This window comes from Phyllostomus hastatus, unplaced genomic scaffold (genome assembly GCF_019186645.2).
Source record: "Phyllostomus hastatus isolate PE091 unplaced genomic scaffold, TTU_PhHast_1.1 phas_contig_29, whole genome shotgun sequence".
Classification (NCBI taxonomy): Eukaryota; Metazoa; Chordata; class Mammalia; order Chiroptera; family Phyllostomidae; genus Phyllostomus; species Phyllostomus hastatus.
In genome coordinates, this window is record NW_025333835.1 from 42,468,487 (window position 1) to 42,484,611 (window position 16,125).

Below are 16,125 nucleotides of genomic sequence, written 5' to 3' on the forward strand. Positions count from 1 at the left end.
GGAGTAGTTACTTCCCAGCTCCACCGACTGCTGACCTTTGCTACAGTTAACTCTTCAGGGGTGCCCCAGCCGCAGCCTGCATGCTGCCGGGGATGGCTGTGAGTGTGGCCCCAAACCGTTCACTCACTTAAAACCTCCTTTTGCTCATCAGTCTTCATTAGTGTTTGTGTATTTAATGTGTGGCCCAAGACCACTGTTCTTCCAGTGTGGGCCAGAGACCCCAAAAGGTTGGGCCTCCCTGCTTATATGTCACCCAGTGCCTCATATTGACCTATTTCAGGTCTGACTACATAGGCAAGACTAATTCGGTCCTGACTCCAAGCACATGTTATGGAAAGGATCCTGACCGTCCAGCTCGGGTCAGGGGTTCATTTGGGCCAGTCACCCAGGGGGATGGGCAGATAGCAGGGTACAAAACGGCCAGAGGGGATTATCTCCACCTTTCAGAAAGGTGCGTTCCACTGAGTAACATCTTCATGGTCCCATATTGTTGAAAGAAAGGCAAGAGCTGGGATTCTGAATACAGGGCTGTTGAAACTCACAGCTCTTGCACCATGGAGGTACTCGCTGGGCACAAACCCTAGGTCCCACACGTGCCTGCTCTTAAGCATGTGAAAAGGAGTTTGACCTGTGTCTGCAAATATTAGAACTATGACTACTTGGAGATAAATTTTCCCTCAGTTAACGGAGGGGGTCAACGCTCCATAAAATTCGTCCAAATATAGAAGTTTATCTCAAGTTCTCTTTTACAGAGGTATTTTAAGCTATGCTTTATGACCAAATGAATGTTATGTTGTAGGTACTAAAAAGCTACAGGTTATTACAGGTAAGCCGGCTGGAAGTTTATTTCAAAGTGGCATATGTTGTGCCACTTGTACAAAGGATGAAAAGAGCCAAATAATTACGGTAAAATTAGGGTACAGAGATTACTTTAAAAAAAAACCATTAAGCACATAACTTATATTACGTGCTGAAAACCTCAAGTCAGATACCACTGTTCATTTCCAGAGGCAAGGTTTGAATTTATTCACTGTGGTTAAACTGCATTTCATGTTTGTTGAAACAAATGACATCGAAACAGCACTATGTAGATATTTTAATTTATTGTTTACATAGTAGGCATAGTTTAAAAATAAACATTCTACACTCAGAACATGCGAAGGCAGTAAGAGGCGCTGTGACACAAACGAACACATGAACGGAATGAGCCTATGCGATTCTCAACCACGTCCCCACTGTAGTTTTATTAAAGTCACCTCGGCTCTTGCAAGGACCGACTACGCGGTCAGCACAGCTGAACCGAGTGAGCGCAGACCTGGTGGAGCAGACAGGCCGTTCGAGCATCGGCTCGAAGGCATAAACACTTTTATTAGTGATACGTGTGTGGGGCGACGAGGCTGTTTACAGTGCGTAACTATCATGCTCCAGGGACGTGGTTTAACACCTAAGTTTTCATGTTACAAAACAAGTTTAACTATTAGCTATTTTAGAAATACCACCAACACTAGGACACTTGTTAATTATCGTTAAAGGAACGTGGTCAACCGGCGGACAAACGCGCCCGCCTGGGAGAACGCGGAGTCTGAGAGCGCAGAGGCGGACGGGCTCTCCGGCCCAGAAGGCACCCGCCGCGCCTGCTGTGCTGAGAGTGTCGGGGAAGAAGGGTTCACTGCCCCAAACACTTAGGCATTTGGCCAGCTCCTGACCTAAGAGCTGCACGAGGCCACAACAAGCAAACAGGCACCCCAGGGTCATGAAACCCCGTTTCTCGCCCCAGCTTCACTGCTCCGACTCGGTCTCCGTCTCCACGCACATCCGGTACAGGGCCGCGTTGGGGCGGCAAATGAAGGCGTCGGTCTCATCCCCCAGCTCCGTGAGCTGCTCCAGCGAAGACACGCAGGGGTAATGGTCTTTCAGCATGTCGGGCAGTTTGGAAGTCTTGTCCTGGAGCCGCTGAGAACGTCTCACTGGAGTAATAAACTTGAGCTCTTTAAGGGTAGAATTCATTTCATCAAACTGCATTTTCTTTTTTACACTAAAAAAAAAAAAAATCCACAAAAGGATTCCCAGAGTTAAAAATTAAAAAGCACATTAACATTTTCACTGTGTATTGTGATGTCATTTTTCAAACCATAACTCGTACAACCATGCGGCCGTTTGTCTTATAGAGAGGTACACTGCAAGCTCCTTGAAATAAGAAACTTCCCCAATTTTTTGTTACAACTTTTGAACAACCGATACGCAAATATCTGTAGAAGTGGCTAACTTTTGAATTTCCAAAACCTACTGTTACCAATAATACACAAACAGCAATTAAATAAAGTGATATAAAATTTTTTTTTCAAAGTAGCAATATTTAGGGAAAAGCAAGCAAATACAGTATTTAAAAGGTGATGGCCCAATGACATTCAATTTGTTTGAAACCCTTCTATTAACAAAGTTCTATCCAAAAGCTACCTTAAAGACTTTTGTTATTTATTATTTTATTATTAATCCCAACCATAAAAACAACTCATTGCACACTGCATTTTAAAAGCTTACCTTTGCAAGTATGGTGTAGTAGACACATTGTATTTAATTAAGCAACTATTCCGAGTTTCTGTGTTGGGGGTTTTAGCGTCACTGGTTGGACCTTGGGTTTTGCCAGCTCGCTCTTGTTCACAGTCTTGAAACGCCACGCTCCTGGGATGTTTCGCTTCCACCTCGGGCTTTCCTGGCTCTGCATGAACACCGGCATCTCCAGGGCTGACTTCCTGGGTCGGTCCCTTGGTTGTACCGGCCTCCTCAGAATTTTCTCCTGGAGAGATACATGTACAGGTTATGCTTTTGGTCAGACTGGAAAACCAAAACCAGGAGACATTAATGTTCCTCACAGCGAGCCAGATTCTCCAAATAAGAGAACCAAGTTATCTCCTAACCATCATTCTCCGAAGCAAATGCTGCCGATTACTGTTCAGCACTCTTTATTCACACCTGTGTGCGGGGTTGTAGGTACACATGGAAGCACAGAATCACCTCTCTCCTTGCAGGAGTTCACGTTCCACGGGAGAGACACACTTGGAGATAATTATAAGACAGCAAGGAGGTTGTAAAGGAGATAAGGACCCATAAAAAGGAACATCTAACTCGCCCTGTGGGACAGGGAGGCGGCTAGGGAAGGCTTCGCGAGTGACGTGCATGCTGGGTCCTGAAAGACGAGTTCCTACAAGACCAGGAAGGCAATCTCGGTATGACGCTAAAATAGAGAAGAAGAAAATTAAGACAACATCAAAGGGCCAGTGTGTGTAGAGTACCAGGTAAGGAGCAAGGTCAGGATGAAGGGAGGAGGTGATGAATTCAGAAAGGCAGGAAGGGTCGAGTATGATGAACTTTATGTGTACGAAGTTTGGGGAAAAAAAAAAAAAATTCACTGGCAAGACAGAGCTACAACTGGCTCTGGTCACGACGCAGGGTGGTTTCGAACCTGCGACGGTGAGAACACACAGCTGTTGTAATGGTGCGAGTGGGGCGATGAGAAGGAGGAGCCTGCGGTAAGAGTCATTTCTGCGCTGGGAGTTAACAAGTGAGTGCACGTGTACGTCTGAACGCATGTGTGTGTAAGGGGCACCCCTCCAAAAATGTCTTACTTTGGAGTCTTTAATGACAGGAAAAAAAAATTCTTTGGGGGGGGGGAGGAGGAAGACATGGTGGTACAGGGAAAGACGAAGTTCCATGTATACATTAGATGTGAACTACTCGTGAGACATCTGGTAAATCCATCAGGCTGGAAAGACCTCCAGGTTTGATTATTAGGAATCATTAGAGATTTTCACTAAATTTCAGGCACACGATACGCTGACTGTGGTTCTTTTAGTGAAACGGCGTTGAAGTGGAGAGGGGGGACAGGGATTCTTCAACTGGGCAGGTGTGTGTGCACGTGCCTGACGCACGCCAGGCGCCGCACTGGCGCCGGGGATACAGCGGTGAGGAAGAGCAGACACTGTCCCCCTGTCCGTCGAGTCGACAGTTTAAAGACAAGACAAACAAGCAACCCAGTGCGTTAATTACTGTACAGAGAGAGAGCGGGGAGCACAAAACAGGTGCATCTCATCCAGCTGGGCGGGGGAAGAAAGGGAAGGCTACCCCCCAGAAACACCTTTCAACTGAGGTCTACAGGATAATTAGGTTAGAAGCAGAAGACTGGCTTGGACAGGCTCAGAAGCGAAACAGGTAGTATAGCCCCTTCTGGTGGGGGGAAAAAAGTAAAGAAAGTTCAGGGGTGTGAAGGCGTGGGGGAGTGCCGAAAGGCTGGGGTCAGGAACTCGAGCGGGTGGGCAACGGCGCTCTGACCGCAGTGCTGGGAGCGGGTCAGAGCGAGAGGTGGGGGTCAGGGCGAGGAGACCACTGCTGCGGTGCAGGGAGCAGCGGCAGGGAATCTCAAGGACGGGAGTGAGAGTAAGGACGAAGGGAGACAGGTGGATTTTCAGAGACACTTAGGGAGTTAAACTGAACCTGACTGACTGAGGAACCGGGGCGAGGATGAGAGACGGGGGGGTGAAACAGAACCCCCAGATTCCCCGTGTGCAGGGCTGGCCGGTGCCCGTTGCTGAGAAAGGGAGCCACAGGGAAGACGACGCTCAGGGAACGTGGTGCGCGCCAGGCTGGACACGGGGACCCAGGCTGGACACGGGGACCCCAGTGTCCGGGAGGCACAGCGGTGCCCATCCCCCTCCTCACACTGCAGGGAGCCCAGGGCTTCCCGCCAGCGTCTCTCCCTCCATCGAGACGGACGCTCTACCTGCCAGAAGAGAGCCCACCGCCTGGTCCTGTCCTATTAAGGAAAAACAGGACAGAAAACTGAATCCGATTTCAATACTGTTTTCTCTCTCTACCTATCTCTAGAGCCGGTGAGAATACCAAGGCTTTTAAAATGAAACTCTTATTTCTAATTTGCTGTCTTTAGCATGTAAGACACAGGATTGATCCTTCTTTTTATTAATTTTTTAAAAACTAAGGTATAACTGAAATATAACATTATATTAGATTCGGGTGTACAGTATAATGATCCAGCATTTATATAACTGTGAAATTGCCACTACAGTAAGTCTAGTTAACGTCTGTCCCCATACACAGTTACAAAGTCAATGCTTTCTTGGTGATGAGAGCTTTAGGCATCTGCTCTCCGTCGATGCAACAGTCAGTGCTGGACCCAGGGCACTGCCCGCCCACGACGCCCCCGCCCACAGGCAGCCGTGCGCACATCACCCTCCTGGAACAGTTGTTTTGGGAACATGGAACCAAAACGTGTGTAACACACTTAGGATTTCAGTATAATCTTTAAGTTCACTTGAAAATAGAGGTATTTTTTTAGAAAGCAATGTAGCAGCACATATCAGGAGCCTTAAAAAGTTCAAACTGACACTTTTAATCAAATTAATGAAAATAACCCGATATGCGCAATGATGGAATAAAACAGGTGCTGAAACATTTCTGATAGGCTGACACAGAGAGTTACAATAACACATTGGAAATAACTCTAAACAGGGAAACAGATTATCTTACACTTACATGTAGTGATTTCTCTCTCATCTGAGCTAGCTAACGTTAGTAACGGTTAGAGCTTAGTGAACACCCTGTGTGCCACAGGGTGTGGTCGTGTACTCACAACTGTAAACCCACTTTTCCCAGCCCTCCCATCGTTTCGTTCAACGGTCCCGAGAACCTTGAGGAGGGTAACATTATTCCATTTTACAGCTAAGGGGTTAAATTTCTTGCAAACGTTCATAGTAATTGGCACAACCTATATCTGAATCTAGAAAATGTCTACATTTTATGTACGTAACAGTTAAGGACTCCCTTCTCTCTTCTCAGCCTACTCCTCCTCGCAAAGAGAATTCTTGAACGGGCTTCTCCACAGCACAGGACATACCACAGAATCTAACAGGTGAGAAGTCTCTCTAGAGGGCATCTATGCAAACTGCGGCAAACTTTTTAAAATTAAAACATTTTTTATTGTTATTCTATTATGGCTGTCCTAATTCCCCCCCCCTTTGCCCTCCTCCGCCCATCCCCCCACCCCACTCCCACAGTCAGTTCCCACACTGTTGTCCATGACCGTGGGTCACTCATACTTGTTCTTTGTCTAGCAAACTGCCTCAATCGTAAAACAGGAGATTACGGTCTACAGCGGTAACTTCCACAGACACTCAGAGGCAAATCTGGGTTTTGAAGGAGACCTCCTCATTAAAATTCTTTATACTACACAAAGCCGAATCTCAGAAGTATGGCAATAGAAGTGTGAGGAAAGATCAACCTACATATTTTTAAAAATTTTAAACAGTAAAATAAAAATAATTCAGCAAAGAAATTTAATGAAGTCACAATTCACTTCGAGGAGACAAGAGAAACGAACTTACCAAGTTCAACTTTCTCTTGACCCTTCGCTGTCAGGATGTCCACAACTGCATGTCGCATTTCTTCAATGGGCTTGATTTTTTTCAATGAAGAAGCAGACAGGAATTAGTTTCATGTTCTCAGACACTATGTCGGTCCAAGTTGAAAATATTAAATGCAGTGATTAAGTTTTATATTTTAAAACAAGGCAGGGGTTCTTAAACCACTTATTTTGCCACTCACATTAAAAAAACTGTCTTTTTCAATTCATAAAATAAAAACAAACATAAGGGACAGAATTTCATCAGCTTAAGGTGTCCCCCATAATTTTTCTTTCACCTTTGGTAACTACTGCTGCGTGCCTGGTGCAAACAAAGTTAGTGAACAAGTAGCAAATTAACATTATTAATATCTACTGAAGAGCTGATTGCACTGACGTTTGTGTTAAGTATAGTTTACTCCTTTTCTCCAACATTCAAGTGCATGATTAGATGTTGTTTCACATGGTATTAAACGCATCTTTGAACAGCTCAAGGTCAAAAGTTTCAACAGCTCACGTAACTGTTCCCTGTATGCCAGGTGTTACACGCACTCCCCGTGTTCCTGTGAACTACCACGCCTGCTCACGCGACATGTTCCAGAAGTTATATAAAAGGGATGCTCTGGTTCTTATTCTTGGTTCTAGAACTTAGTCCTGAGCTACTCACCCATCCTGCTTTCAATTTTCTGGGCTAATTTTGAGCCTCGTTTACCAACTTCTGCCCAGGGTCACACCCTTCTCTTCACGCCCCGGCTCTGTGGGCGAACCCTCAGCTCCGGCTGCCGCCCCAGCCCCGCCTCCTTAAGTAGCCCCCTCCTGCTTCTAGGCCGTAGGGCCCTGCCACTCCCTTGCAGGTGGGATCCTGTCCAACACAATTATCCTTCGGCAGCAAAGTGTTTTATGTGTAACAGCCATGGAGAGAATGTCTACCGAATACTCGATTCCCGTTCAGGGGAAACGTCAAACGGCATCCGTGGGCTTTGCTGAGACTGTTATGAGTAGACCTTTCTTAAGGAAAGGCTAACACGAAGAATTTGTAAAAACTCATTGTAAACAGTTTATAAATACATGTTAATACTAAAATCCAACCCGCCCGGAGGTTTCTCAACTAGGAAAGGTGCACAACGACAAGCTGAGCTGCCGCATTTCTCCCAGCAGGTTGCAGGCAACGTCCAGGTCAGCCGCCGCACACCCACCGCACCGCAGTTCTGAGGTCTGACTACCCCTCGGATGAGGGCAAATTCTGGGAGGCTGAGAAACAGCTTTTACAGTGTGCAAGTCTTGTGGCCTTTAAACACTCATTACTTCTACACATATACCACAACTTGTGTTATTAAGTTATGTTGTGCTGCGTCCCCAAAAATTCTGAGTAATTCCCACTGTAATTAACACACACCGGTAAGTCTTTATCTCACCTGAGCTCCGGCCAGGATGGCCTTCTCGTAGATGGAGATAATATTTTCAATGGGGCTCGTGAGTGGTTCGATGCGTGCAAGGCATATCCAATACTTAACCAGTTTTCTGGCGTCTGGAATATTTTTAACAAGGTCATTCAGTGTGCCCAGTATTTCTTCTTTTGGGCATCCCTAAAATATCAAGAAATGAAGTGAGTGGTGTCTTTCAGCCTAGAATGTATCAACTTAATTAAGCTCATTACAGTCAAGATTAGTGAGAGAAAAAGGTGTCAGAGAAATTCATAAAAATATTCACTATTATTCTCCTTACCCCAAACTTACTCTGAAGAGTTAGTAAGGAGCACATCAGGCATAAATACAAGGCACAAGAAAATCATGGTTGGGAAAAATATTAGCAAAAAATGACTAACACTCTACCTGGTCTTTACGTTTATCCTCTTATATAGTGCAGATTCCATCTGCTAGTTATTTAGAATTTTTTGTGTCTACCAAATGTTTATGAGTGAAAACAGCTTGCAAATTTAAAAACTATATTTGTCAGGTTTTTTTTTTTACTAGGGTTAAATGAATCTGTAATGGTTTATGTAAGTAAGAGTTAGACATAGTTTAGTAGGGCAGAAAAATTCTACCATATCAATAAAAAACTCCAGCTAAGCAGAAATAAGAATCGAATCTGTTTTCCTGATGGTAATTTTCCCTGGTCCACAGAACTACGACAAGTTCACAGATGCTCATGAAGACTAGAGACGGTCTGATATCATACCCCGTGTATTCAATCTCGCTCTGGAACTTAGCGGTGTGTGACTGGTGCAAGATTACAGAGTGGTTGGGAAATAAAGAAAACATTCTGGAGTTAATGATTACAGTCCGGCACACTTTCGTCCAAACAGTAAAACTACGGTAAGTCCAAGACCACAATGATGTTGGTTAAGACTAATGGGAGTGTTTGCAAATATTTTAATGAACTTGAATTTAACTTGCGATAATGACTCACTAATCCGTACTGCTAGTCTTGGGTAAATGACTAACACCATAGAAGAATAGAGTCTTCACAACTCAAGCAAAAAAATATGTATCCCTTTGATGTGTGAGTATTTCTATGAACTCAGTCAAAATGCAGCCCATTAAAGGCTACAGAGAGATAATCTCACAGTTATCAGGAAGTCTCCATAACACCACTGACTTGGTCAAAAAAGCCCGACAATGCAGTGTAATGGGATGATAATATTTATGGAGGAACTTTGCAAAGTGCGAACGACTGTACAAACATAAGAGGAAGACTCTACCTCACTGATCAGGTTCAGACATTCGGAAATCGTCTTGTTTACTTTCTCCGTGAACAGCCTCTGTTCATCTTCTTCCGCCATGGTGGTCCAGAAGGACCCCACGGGCTTCTCACTCGGCTCCTCGGACGCGGGCTGGCCGGCCGCCGAGCTGGGGGGCCTCTTCAGCGTCCTCCCCTTGCTGGCTCGCCACTCGCTCAGGCGCGCCCTGTGATCAGAAGCAGCACACACGCGTGTCACTGCGGTGCCCTGTGAGCACCGTCAGAGAGGGGGGAATCCACAACTGTCCCCGGTCTCTAAGGAGTTCCACGCTAGTTCACAGACACACAGTTCACAGATTTGAAGGAAAAGTCATTAAGCACATCCATGCTAATTACATGCTCAAAGACACGGGAATGAATTTTTAAATGGACAGGTTATAAAATCTTCCCCAATTTTATTAAGCATTTTAACTCATGTTATATAAAACCTAATAAAAAACCATTCAGACACAGTAACTCAGACCAGGCTGTTCCACTTACAGCTTTGCTTAAATCTGTCTGCATACGATAACAGAGAACACACACACACACACACACAATTCTAACACATCCCAGGCTATAAACCAGATTCACAAGCAGCACTCCATCGACAATGAAGCTAATGAATCGCGCCCACTCACCTCCTCTCCCCGGCGGTTTCTCTGGGCAGGGCGGGCCTACTGCCGACAGCGGCCTTTGCTATGGTGTGTCTGCGCTGGTCGGCGGCGCCCGGCTCTCCCGCCCGTGTGGTGCTGGTGTTCGGCGGTGGAGCAGGCCTGGCTATCGCGTCAGCTGTGATGCTTCTGGACAGCGTCTCATTTCCTCCCACTCCCCGAGAAGAGCTGGTTTTGACACCGGATAAAGCCGGAGTCGCGTGCACCGACTCTTTGTCACGAGACGCTTTCCGAATTGTGACGTGGGCAGAGGCTCTGCCGATGCCGTGTTTCAGGGCGTCCTGGCCATAGCTGCTGTGACTTCTAATAGGGGGGCGCAGGAGCTGTTTGTTCTGACACGCGGTGCTCACGGCCTGAGTGGCAGCGGCCACAGTGGAGGCCCTGTGACTTTTCGCTGGGACACAGCTGGTGTTCGTGGGCTGGGGTTTCGCGGCTTTGGGGACAGCGGCGGAAGGTTTCTCTGCCGTTGCAGAACTCTCGTCTTTGGCTCGGACAGGTTTTCTGAAGGAATTAACCTTAGACTGCACCACCTGGCCACGGTAGCATCCCAGCACAGGCTTCTTGGGTACGCTGGCATCCGGCTTCGGCCTCTCCGTAGTCCCCTCTTTCTTTTTATCATTGTGCTTGATGTGGAACGCTCGGCTGAAGGTCATCCGTTTGCCCTGGGGCTCGTCCTTCCTCGCTAAGGACTGCAGAGTCTCATTATTATTCTCCCAATTTTGTGCATCAATCGTTATAGTTGAATTGGTCAATTCATTAGAAGATTTTAACGGAATACAGTTTTTCTTCACTGTTATATTATTTTTGCTCTTTGTAGGTCTATGGACATTTTCTTTATCAGCCTAAAAGAGTCATTTGAGACAAATCAGTTATTTCAGAACTTACTTCTTTTAGAGAGAGGCTGGGAAAGGGAGGTAGGGGAAAGGGACGGTTTGGAGGACTGTGTCCAGATCTTACCATATTTGTCTTAAGTTTCAGAACCTTTGTCTCTTCTTGGACCTGCCCCTCAGATGCCATCACTCTCTGGTTCCCACTCCTTAAAACAGAAAAAAAAAATTGGGGTGGTGAGAAGGGATGAAAGAACATGAACAATTACTCAACTTTATAATTTTAAACTGAAGAACTGAGAGATTTATTTGTCTTAAGCAAAACTTTTATTATAGGATGATGACATGGTACAGACAAGGCAGCCGAGGAATTTAAAGACATCTTCTTTAAAGTCTTAACATCCCCCCTCCCCACGGAGTATGGGAACACTTGATCATCTCAGGCTAACCCACTCTGTCTCAGCCATTCAAACAGGTCTCCGAAAATCTTTGTTAAGCAATACTTTCTTTGGTCAGTTTTCATTTTAAGTAGTAGGCAACACACATACTGAAAAAAAAAATTTTAAGTCTTCTCAAAAGAATCTAAAATTTTCCATATACACACTTATAGCTTAATTGCTAAGAACATGGACCCGAGTTTCTACCCGGCATTGCATTTAGCGTGCACATCCAAAGGGTTCCTCCTCGTGGATCTGACTCCAACTCCTTTTCACAGATGCAGGCTGCTCAGCACCGGCCGTGAGACTCTCTCGGCAAGTGAAGCAAGGGAAAAACAGGGCCAGGGAGATGTCACTGATTCTAAGACAGATCCCAAGCTCAGAGATATTAAAATACACAAAAAAAAAAATGTACGCTTTAGCGTCAACAAAATTTGCTATCCATATAGCTGTTCGTTTCGGTTATGCTGCCTGTCACATCTATTTGCTCAGTCTGCCTGGAGAAGGGGCAGGACTTGACGTGCCTTGCACGACACATTTTCGGCGATGGCAGAGAAGGGTCCACATGTCCCTGCTACTACTGACCAGGACATCTCGGTAGCTGGATACCCGAGCAGAGGGGCTTCCGTTCCTTCCAGGCCTTGCCAGTCACCTAGGGCACAGCGACATGTCCCACAGTTAAGCTCCTGCGTTCACTACGTGGTGGCCAGCACTCCTCCTGCTTTCCTGGCCTGTGGCCTGGCGTGGCGGGATTCAGGGTCCACCTGCCAGGTGGCTCCCAAGGTGGTACCTGCACTAATAAGGCCACTTACTGCTCTCAGCTTCTATCACTTCTGGGCTTACAGTACACTGTGATGTTATCTCACTGAGGAAATCGAGGCAATCTCAGTAAGAATTAGCCTGTTTTCCCCCCACCAAAGACTTCGAGTCCATCTGCCTCTGTACCCACGCCCTGCCTTCCCTCCCGTCTAACACACAGATGCCACCATGCTGTCCTAGGGTCCAGCTCTCCATCCGTGCTCTCCCTCCTGTCCACCCAGAGACTCGGTCCTTGTGATAATTTGCTTATTCTTCTGCATCATTAACTTGTCCCGCTGGTAGGTCATCCCCATCAGCATTGAAACACTGCGTACCACGTCTCGTTTAAAGTCCGCAACCTCACTGTCTCGTTTCTCTGTACAGCAGAACTCCTCCACAGGAAGGGGCCTCTGTGCTGTCTCCACATCCCCACGCTCCGTGTTCTCCTCTGTGCCTGCCAGCGGCGCGTCCCCACTGCTCTCCTACAACTCCTTAACCGTGGGAGATGTCGCTGTGCCCTAGGCGACCGGCAAGGCCTGGAAGGAACGGGAAGCCCCTCTGCTCGGGTATCCAGCTACCGAGATGTCCTGGTCAGTAGCAAGGACATGTGGACCCTTCTCTGCCATCGTTGCAAATGGTAGGGCAAGGCATGCACCCACTTGCACGTTTCTGAGCCTTCCAACCGCACTGGACACAGATGGTCATTCTTCCTTTGAAACGCCTTCCTCCTGGGCCCCCTCTGGGCCCCCCGTTCTCCCCCCTCCCCCCCCGCCGCCTCACTGGTCCACTTCTTTTCCGTCTCTCTTCTTCCTGACCTCGCTGGGGCTCAAGGCCAGACTCCGGTGTTAAACTTTTCTTCTGCCTTTTCCCTTTAGTTTTGTATTTCTCAGGAACTCCTCTTTTCCCGTCAGTGCCGACAGACACTCCTGACATCACCGGCCTTTCTAACTGCGAGCTCAAAGTCCTCGGACGGAGAGAAAGGCACAGACTCGGACCCCGGGGACAGGCTGGTGGCTGCCGGAGGGCAGGCTGGGAGGGCAGACGGACGGCACTGGTGCAGGGGATCAAGGGTATTGATCCCCAGACCCATCACGGCGATCATTTCCTAATGCACAAAAACGTCAAGGCCCTCCGCTGTGTGCCTGAAACTATGACTCACGTCAGTGACAACTCGGACCACCTTAGTCGCCTGTCCAGTGTGGAGGCTTCAGTGAAAATATACAATCCCCTTCTGTCTTGTCTGGATAACATTGCCCTCAGAAGGGCTATCTTTAACAAAAGACTCTCAAAACACCTCACTAAAGGCTGTAAAAAAAGAACTCAATTTTAAGAAGCTGCAACTATTTAATAATTTGTTGTTCAAGTAATATTTAAATTGGCATTTGTTTTCCAAAATTAGTAAATGCAGTACTTGTGAGGTTTCTTGGTGAAGCCAGAAAAAGTTTCAGAATTTTCCTTTCTTTGGATTGTGTATAAGATCGTTATAGACCCTACGACCCAGTTGGATTCTTTATTTAAGTAAGAAACTGAGAGTCACTGTTTTATTTGAGTTAACATCGCCCCTGTCTATTCTCTAGTAATCTCACTCTACCCCGGGTTTTAAACAAACATTGTCTACGCTCAATTCCCAAGTCTGTCGTCCAGCCCCAGTTTCACCCCCGGAACCCCAGACACACAACTATCTGACATCTCCCCTTTGATGTCTTACTGGGGCCTCAAACTTAACATGGTCAAAACAGAACCCGCAATTCCCCCACTCTGCCCTCGGTCTTCCCCGCCCAAATATCCAAATACATGGCATCACCGTCCACTCAGTCATGCAGATCAAAACAAACAAACAAACAAACAAACAAACTTGTCTTGGGGGGGCGTTTAAAAAAGGAACTGCGGGATTTATGAAAATGTTTACTCCAAAGTAAAACTTATAAATGTAAAGTTAAAAAATTTTTGAATGTTATTTGGAAATAATGCCAGACTTACATAAAGTTGCAAAATCATACATAGTTCCAAGAACCCCCATATGGTCTGACCCAGCTTTGCCTACCTACCACCTTACACGCTACCCCAGCTGCACTACCATTGCACTCTCTCGGCCTGCGTCTGAGTGGCGGGCATACAACGTGTTACCACTGAGTGGCAGTGAACGGACTCAAGAGCCTGTGACCTCCAAGGCGTAGGGATGCGGAGGCCAGCTCCCACACCCCTGCTGGTCCTCAGCCCTCAAGAGCCCACACGTCCGACTGCACAGAGAGAGCCCGGGGGAGTTATACCGTATTTTCTGCTTCATATACTTGTGCGGGTTTTTGCTTTCGTCACAACCAGGCACTGTTTTTAAAACTTTAACAAGACAGTACAAGTATATTCCTATATAGAAGACTGAGAATAAAACAAATGATTCCCAAACATCTAGCAGGGCCCCCTCCCGAAGAACAACACCCCCTACCCCATATACATGGGCTCTGATTAAAACCTGGATAAATTATGCCAAGACTGGCCTTTGTAGCACTGCATAAACCATAAGTCAATATTTGGGTAAAAACACACATTTTGCTTTAAAATTGTTTCCTCTCGGAGGGTGAATTAATTCACACAGAAAAGGCTCATCCAGTGCCGGGCAATCCATCCAATAAGGAGGCCACTAAGTCACATGTGGCTGCTCCGCACTTCCCATTGGCCAGCCCAAACTGAGGGGCGCTGCAAGTGTGGAAAACCTAGTACCAAAAAGAATGTGAAATATCGCCAGTTTTAAAGTGTTACATGTTGAAGTGACAACACAGGGCTACGTGACATTAAATAATATGTTGTTAAAACCCATTTCATTTAAAAAAATAACTTTCAAAATGTGGCTGCTAGGAGATTTTTAATGACGCAAGTGGCTCCCATTACATTTTTATTGGACAGCTCTGAACTGGTGTTAAGTTTACAGATCAGAAGTTTTTAAAAAATGTATTTTTGACCTCACCTGGATAATATCTGATTTTCCTGTTTGTACGCAAAAAAAGTTTTCCTTTTCAACATGTGTTCCTTGAGTTTTTGCTTTCTTTGCTCTAAATAACAAAAGAGCTACAAGTCAACATGAGTTACACTAATAACATCCAATAAACATTGACTGAGGGAAGACTTGACTCCGACAAATGCTCAACTTCGCATCACATTCGGTGCGTAACAGAGAATTTGCCCCATGCAGCGCTGCCTTGGGGAAATAACCCCGTTTCTACGAGACCGTCGCTAGGAAAGGCCCCACGACAACTCGGCTCGAGACTCGCGTTACCCACCGTCCCACAGTGAAACACCTGGAGGACGTCACTGTCAGCACACGGTCACGGACAGCCAAGCTCTCGGAAATCAAACGGTAGAGATGAAGATACTAGACTCCAAGTTCAGCCTCATTTACCAGAATTGAGCTGGGCGAGATGGTCTTTGTTCTGTTTCCCCATTTGTAGGCCAAAGAAATAACGGTATTGCTTCTGAAGACCTGGCCGAGCCTAGATTTCCCTAACGTGGGGGGCGTTAACGACCCAGCATCAGATGAGACACCCCGGCTCTCCAGAACTTCTGCTCCAACTCAGGAGGTGGGGCCACCCCGCGCGGACGCATTCCGTTCCCCGCGCGGCTGCAGGCGGACCCCGCAAACCCCCGCGGGCCCCGGTCCCCGACCCCCGACGCCGGTTCCGTCCCGAGCCCCGCACGCGCCCCTGGATAAACGCGGCGCGTTTGTGCCATTCTCTGCCGCCAGTGACCCACGCCGGCCAGCAAAGAAAGCGCGCGAAGAGCTCAACCCGCACACGGCACGGGCCCCACTCCCTCCGGAGTGCAGCTGCGCGGGGCCAGGGGACCCGATGAGGGTCTCCTACAAGCCACCGCGGTGGAAGCCAGTCTGCGGACCCAGGGTCCTGACGGTTGAGCCCGAGCCGCCCACCCCCCCACCCCGGCCGTCCCAGTTCCCCTCGCCGGCTCGCGCAGATCCCGCCACCGCAGCCCTCACCTCTGAACGCGGGCTGGGCCCTCCGACTCGGGGGAAGCTGCAGGTCGCGCGGCACCTCGGGGGTGCTCATCGCAGAGCGAAGCAGGGGGACCCGTCTCCGCCTCGAGCGCTCCGCAACCCCGAGACCGAAGCGAGCGAGCGAGCGCGCGCAGTCCGAGGCCCCCAGGCGCTGGGTTTTTAGGTGGCGCGCCATTGCCTCCGCCCATTGGTGTTGGCGTAAATTGAATAGGCCAATGGGGACAGGGGGCGGGGCTTGAACTACGGTTGCCTGGGC

General features: G+C 47.5%; 1 protein-coding gene across 2 annotated transcripts; it reads right to left on the reverse strand.

The window, feature by feature from the left end:
- Nucleotides 1–1,084: 1,084 nt before the first annotated feature.
- Nucleotides 1,085–15,921, reverse strand: CKAP2 (cytoskeleton associated protein 2). 2 transcript variants are annotated; one of them, XM_045839075.1, is made up of 9 exons: nucleotides 15,852–15,921; nucleotides 14,829–14,913; nucleotides 10,762–10,840; nucleotides 9,772–10,646; nucleotides 9,114–9,318; nucleotides 7,828–7,998; nucleotides 6,396–6,465; nucleotides 2,542–2,797; nucleotides 1,085–2,035 (listed from the first exon to the last, which is right to left on the reverse strand). In XM_045839075.1, the coding sequence occupies exons 1-9, from the start codon at nucleotides 15,919–15,921 to the stop codon at nucleotides 1,780–1,782; spliced, it is 2,067 nt and encodes a 688-aa protein (XP_045695031.1). In that variant the 3' UTR covers nucleotides 1,085–1,779. The 2 variants fall into 2 exon arrangements, with proteins under 2 accessions (XP_045695031.1, XP_045695032.1); XM_045839076.1 differs by lacking the exons at nucleotides 1,085–2,035; nucleotides 2,542–2,797; nucleotides 6,396–6,465 and having other exon boundaries at nucleotides 7,819–7,998; nucleotides 10,762–10,837.
- Nucleotides 15,922–16,125: the final 204 nt, after the last annotated feature.